The sequence below is a fragment of the Fragaria vesca genome, linkage group LG4 (genome assembly GCF_000184155.1).
Source record: "Fragaria vesca subsp. vesca linkage group LG4, FraVesHawaii_1.0, whole genome shotgun sequence".
NCBI classification, from domain to species: Eukaryota; Viridiplantae; Streptophyta; class Magnoliopsida; order Rosales; family Rosaceae; genus Fragaria; species Fragaria vesca.
Window position 1 is genome coordinate 13,652,408 of NC_020494.1, and position 6,791 is coordinate 13,659,198.

Genomic DNA, 6,791 nt, shown 5'->3' on the forward strand with positions numbered 1-6,791 from the left:
AAAAAATTCAAGGACAAATTGGCATCTCCGAATACATCAGCTCCTGATAATAAAGTAAGTATCTCCCGTCTTATCCCTCTAATATGCATATTGTCTGTATAATGTGTGTAAGCGCTACTGCTGCTATCTGCCCCTGTTGACTATGAATTAAATTTATAGAAGTTCGTTTCTAGTCAGCCTTGCATGTGAGGTTTATTGATTTGTTTTATAAGTTTTTTGTAGATACCAGATAATTACATGGAAGACCTCTGTGTGAATATCAAGGTCAGTTAACTTCTTCTTTTTTTTCTTTTTCTGTGTGTTTGTTTTTCATTTGCAGTTCTGGGTAGTTTTTGAAATATCATGACTGAATTTAGGTTCTTGATAAGATACCTGTGATAATTAAAAATATGAATAGAGATTATTAAGAAAGACTAAACAAAAAGGGATGTACGAATCAGGAATTCTGTGAATATTTAATTTCTCCCCCTCCTCCATATCATGCACTCAACAGAAGCTCAAAACCACCTTTCGGAATAGCATTATACTGTTGCTGTCACTCACTAAGAGTAAGGGTTAATGTAATGATATCAATATAGACTTACTCTTATCAGCTTGATCTTTGTGGTATCATGACTTACTTCCGAAAGCTGCATTGTGTGGTGAAGGAAACATTGCTTACTTTTCAACTTCTTATTTTCAGGCATTATTGTGGTTTAGTGGGTCATTTCTTCAGATCTAGTTGCCATTTTCTTCACTGTTTGAATGCATCAAATAATGTTATCTTTCTCATTTGTTAAAGGTGTTTAGCTTGCTATTGTGATTAACACTAGTTTTTTTTTTTTTTTTCTTTTTTAATAAATTTTCTGATTTTTAATTCATTGTAGGTAGGAGATAGATGTCAAGTTGAACCAGGGGATAAAAGAGGTGTTGTTAAATTTGTTGGCCGAGCAGAATCTTTGGCTCCTGGTTTCTGGGTTGGAGTTCAATATGATGAACCATTGGGAAAGCATGATGGCATGTAAGTCAGCGCTGATTTTTAAGATGATTTATGTCTCTCATTGGCCAATACTATCATTTCTCTATTCTTCATCCCCCCAGCTCCCACCAATGTTTTATTTCCTTACAATGTTAAAGAAGTCATTACAACGTTTGTGTTGTATACTATCCTAAGTGCATCTAATGATAGCTACTAGGTTGAATGAGCGTCTAAATTACTTATTATTAATTATTTTCCACTATGTTTATGAGTTGAATAACCCTATATGGAGTGATGTACATGACATTTGTAAAATGGCATTGATTAGAAAAGAATTTGAAAGGTTTAGCTCTCTATCGGTGTACTGGATCTGAAATAAATCATGTCTATTCCTAATTCCTATCATCAAAGACTAGACTTCTCAGTCTGGAGTTGAAAACTGTTCTTACTGATGTTTTCAATATGGAGGAGTTAGTGGCCACCACAAGTTTTCAATCAAAAATGAGTTGCTTTAATTAGTTATGTTGTACGTCCTTGAGTGAAGAAATTAAAATAACAGATGTCAGTTACACTTATCTTTTGATTGGCATCATCCTAATTTTTTTTTTAGCTACAAGCTGGAATATAAAATAAATATACAAGTACTCGCTATCTGTTGTGAGTTCCAATGTTTCTAATCTCAGGAATATATCTAGAGGATAAATTTCTATTTGCAATGCTAAATAACACTTGGGTTTATTTGTACAGGACATTATTCTACTACTAGCAGAAAGAGATAAACTGTCATGTTTTCCTTAGATAATGGAACATTATCTCACAATAAATCTTCTTCAAATGTGTTAGAGTGTTTAGGGCTCTCTTTGACTTCCAGAAGCAAAGATATAGTCAGTCAGTAGCCCTTTATGTCACTGAATGTGTTCTTCAAGTGCATTGATCAATCTGGAATATTCTTCATTCCAGATCTTTCACCTCACCACCTCATATTCTTGGAATCAGTGTCTGTTACTAGTAGAAGATCTTTAGTATGCTATCAAATAATCATGGTGATTGTTTGCATTTTGCTTGAATAGTTATTTTTAATTTCCATCTTCGAAATTAGCATGCCATATCGGTTGAGAATCTTGAGATGCCTTTTTATATCCCAGGGTGAAAGGAACTCGTTACTTCAATTGTCCCCCTCTTCACGGCGCAGTGGTTCGACCCGACAAAATCAAGGTATTCATGCGCTTTTAACCTAGAAAAGAAATGTATATAGTTTTACTGTTTTTTTTTTTCTTTTTCTTTTTTTTGTTATCAAATGAAAGCTTTTCCTTTATATATGTGAAGCATATTGTAGTTTGGTTTGATTGGTTGTTTGACAAAGAATATGGATGTGTCAGTTTTCACTTTCATATGGCTGGTTAGCTCTGCCTCTAAACGTGACTTCAATTACGGCATCGAATCATTCATGAAAAGAGCAGTTTGGGGATAACCCTGGGTAGGCTAGCAATTGGTGTTTTTCTTCTTGACATGTCCCGTTGTTCGTGTTGAATTATGACTGACAACGGTATCTGTAGAAGAAGAAGAATCAGTTTAAGGAGTGGAATCAGCTTTGGAATTATTCCATCAATGATATCTTGATCAATTTGAAAATATCTTATTGTGCTTCTGATAGGGGTAGAAGAATATTACATTACTACTATCTTACAACTAATGTGGGGGTGTAAGCAGCAAGCCACATATATCAATGTAATCTTTGTAGGTTCCCTCTGGAGAGGCTGTGATATGTCATCTCTTTGCATGTTTGTTTGAAACAGTAACTTTGTACCATAGCATATGTGTTCCTTTATTGTTAGCAACATCTGTAGCCTGTACTCACTGCATGATTTCAATATGGATTTGAACGATGCTGTAAATGTTATTAAATTTCAGGTCGGTGACTACCCAGAACGAGATCCTTTCGAGGAGGATGAAATTTAAGCAGATCTTGAGGAGAATTCCTTTTAGACCAAAAAAGTGGAGAGTTCTTTACTTGCATCCTGTTTCTCCTCGCAGACCATTTTTGGGCAATCATCTCAAACTTAATTTCGTTGTTACATTTGTTCAGGTTGTAATGCAATAACAAGTGAAACCTTCCGAAATGTTCAAGGTAGTGAAAATTGTTAAGGTGCTTCTGGGGTTGAAGGCTTGAAGCTTTGCTACCCTTATTGGTTTATTACATGCTTTGTAGTTTGTAAAGGGAAAATGAAGTGAATTAAGAAACAATGTTCAAGCTGAGATCATACTGAATTCATCTTGAAAAGCTACTTGTCTTAATCTTTTTCATGTCCATCTCCACAAAGACGTGTAGGAGCGTATGCGAATAGCTCATTTGGAGATCAATAACAGTAATCGATCTGAAGACCTAAAATCTTGCCCAAAATAACATCCGTCTTAGCCATGAGAGTAACAACCTTCACCTTAAGTTTGGTTCGCATCTCCTAGCCAATCTAGTCTAGTCTAATCCACTTTGAAATCATTTTTCAGTTCTTGGCTACTCTACCAAAAGAGTCCTCATCTCTTGATAGCTGAAGTCAATCACTTGAATTCTTGACAGCATGAGCCGTCGAGGTTCCTGACTGACATTGTTGCAAATGAGACATCGATGATTACTTAATTTTCTCAACTATTTTAAACCGTCAACTATGGTAGATTTTCTTTGTAGTGACATAATACAATAGAGAAGAGGTCACCAATATAGCATCACATTTGCATTCTGTAAAGCAGTAAAAACTTTGCCAAGGAAACTTTGTGTTCGGAGGTCTGTGAGTCTGTCACCCTCCATACAAAAAATCTGAGAAAACTAATTAAGGGTTTGATTGATATCAGAATAAAGTGATGGGAGGAATGTATGATTTCTTTAAGTGCAATTTCAAATGCAGATGTTTTGATGGACCAAATTATATAGTTTAGGGTCTGGTAATGCATATATGCATGCAACATCTGTGAAGTGAAAGATTAATACATCAAATTAATAGTCTAAAATAACATGAAAGTGATTGTGCTAGATACGAAGGTGCAAAGCATACATATTAACCAATGTGGTAAGAAAAATGTGATAAGTTTCAGTATACGGTGTAGTACTGTTCTTGTTCTTTTGTGGATTCGACAACAGATAAATGATCATACACAATGACATAATATACCTGGTAAAACTTATTCAACCACTTGATCGAACACCAATCTTTTATATTTAAAACGACAGAAACTAAAAGAAATGCCTTCGATCTAGCTTTGCACCCTGGCGCTTCAAGTGGACAACAGGCCCATATTCTAAATCAGCTCCTACAAGATCTGCATCCTTAAAATTAGAATTGCTCATTTCGACATTCTTCAAGTTCGCCATATACAGAGTAGCGGCCTCAAAACTAGCATCCGTTAGATCAACATCATGCAGATCTATAGAATTCAAGTTTGCTTTATAAAAACTACAATGACTCAAACATGCACCGATTAGCTTCCCGGAGTATAGGTTAGCGCCAACAAATGAAGCATGCCGGAGATTTGCCCCGAAAAATTCAGAACTTCCTAGGGTCGCATTGTCAAAGATGGCTCCTTCAAGATCTGCGTAGTTAAACTTGGCACCACTCATATCACAGTTTGTGAAACAAACACTTTTCAGACAAGCATGGCTGAAGTCTATGTATGACAAGTCCAATTTAGAAAGATCAAGGCCAGAAAGATTAACACCGCGAAACCTGATGCTCCCGTTGGACTGTATGCACTTGATTATGTCGATACGATTCAGTTCTGCACCCAAACTCTTATCATCATGAACATCATCTAGAAAAGCTTGTATTCCATCTCTAAGCCCAGTTAGTTGATAGAAGTCTGCCTCCCTCAGAAGCTCCAAGTACTTGGAACTTTCTAATGCAGGAGCAACACCATCCCTTAACCAATTGAGGATGTGTGTCGAAAATGTTCGTTGTCCCTATCAATGAAAACGCATCCGGTTTCAGGGTCAGGACACACAGTATGGCGTCCGCTGAACATTGCAGCAAGCATTGAATCAGGCTCTCGTTGAGTTAAGGTACCAAGAGTGGTGCAGAACTTTTTTCCTCCAATGTCAAGATGAACCAGAGAGGAAGAAGTACCATAATTCGTCGTCATTAAGTTTGAAGGAGGTGATTTTCCTCGGGCCAATTACATAAAAGTCCACTTGGAGATATTTTCTCCCATATAGGTCCACCCAAACATTTTTACCCAAATAAGTCCACCCAAGCTTAAATACAGTCTTATATTAGGTATTAAAGTTCAACAAAATTACAGACTGCCATTCAACCAAAAAATTAGAATGTCTCTCTTATATTTACAAAAATGCCACTAATGTAAAAAGTCAACAACCACAAATAGTCTCCGATTGACCTCCGACGAGGTCTCCGGCCGACCTCCGACGAACTTTCCGGCCAACCTCCGGTAAACTTTCCGGCCGACCATCTGTGAGGATTCTAGCGACCACAAAACCTACTACCATTGACAACAAAAGATACTACTACCGACAAAGAAAGTTACTACCACTGACAACAAAAGATACTACCGATAGCAAAAAGAACTACTGCCACCAGCAAAGAAAGCTACTACCGATAGCAACAAAAGCTACTACCACCAGTAAAGAAAGCTACTGCCACTGACAACAAAATATACTACCGATAGCAAAAAAAACTACTGCCATCAACAAAGAAAGCTACTACCGATAGCAACAAAAACTACTACCCATGGCAAAGAAAACTACTACCACTGACAACAAAAGATACTACCGATAGCTAAAAAAGCTACTGCCACCAGCAACAAAAGCTACTACCGATAGCAACAAAAGCTACTACCGATAGCAACAAAAGCTACTACCGCCACCAACAAAAAAAACTATTGTCAGCAACAAAAAAAATACCACCGCCAGCAGCCAGAGGTACTACTGCCACCAACAAAAGATACTACCACAACCAATAAAAAATACTATCGCCACCAACAAAAACTACTACCACCAGCAACAAAATCTACTCATATAAGATTGAGAAAAAAATACTAGCATAGAAGTTGAAAACGCTTTGATTGTATATACAAAATATTATTATCGTGTTGAAAAGATACTAGTACAGATATTAAAAAAATACTAAAATTATGTAACTTTTTACAATGATATAATTATGTATAAAGTTACTTCTGTACTTTAAAAAAGCTACTGTTATAGTTTAGAAAGTCTACTGCAATAGTTTTATAAAGCTACTTCCGTGGTTTTGTTATTCTCGATTAGCACGCGACTTTATTTCAAATATTTCTTGGTTAGTCAAATGATCTCTTGGTTAAGAGAGGCTTCAATATCCAAATTCACATAAGATTTCTACAAGAACAAATGCATAACAAAATATTAGTATTTGAAATGAAAACTAAAAACAACAATGAAAATAAAAGTTACTGACATCATGATGAAAAAATACTAATATAGACATAGAAAGATACTATCAATATTTTGAAAATATACTACTATACAATGAGAAAACTACAAACACAGAACATGTCACAAAAGCAGCACTGTATTTCTCTAGCTTATTTTCCTACATGATCACCAAATTTATGAATACAAAACCACTCACAAGTACTAATTAGGTAGCTCACTATTGTCTTCTATGACTCCAAAAACTATTCAATATAGACATGTTATATATACAGAATCATTTCCAAATCATCAAAAACAAAGCCAAAACCAGCAGTAAGACCACATCATAGGGCACTCTCTGCCACTTGAATTCACCGCAATATTCAGTAATATTTCCATAAAGTAAAGCAGCAAAGGCACGAAGTTTAAATGCCACAAAAA

The 6,791-nt window shown here is 35.9% G+C and overlaps 1 protein-coding gene and 1 pseudogene across 1 annotated transcript in view; one reads left to right on the forward strand and one right to left on the reverse strand.

Moving 5' to 3' along the window:
• The window catches only part of LOC101295805 (tubulin-specific chaperone B-like), an 8,413-nt gene extending 5,184 nt beyond the window's left edge, over nucleotides 1-3,229 (forward strand). The window contains exons 2-5 of the mRNA XM_004298148.1: nucleotides 223-264; nucleotides 867-1,000; nucleotides 2,104-2,173; nucleotides 2,870-3,229. Coding sequence (XP_004298196.1) covers nucleotides 223-264; nucleotides 867-1,000; nucleotides 2,104-2,173; nucleotides 2,870-2,917 — 294 coding nt within the window. The 3' untranslated portion in view covers nucleotides 2,918-3,229. The remainder of the gene's footprint in view (nucleotides 1-222; nucleotides 265-866; nucleotides 1,001-2,103; nucleotides 2,174-2,869) is intronic.
• Nucleotides 3,230-4,184: 955 nt separating this feature from the next.
• Nucleotides 4,185-5,086, reverse strand: LOC101296094 (annotated as a pseudogene).
• Nucleotides 5,087-6,791: the final 1,705 nt, after the last annotated feature.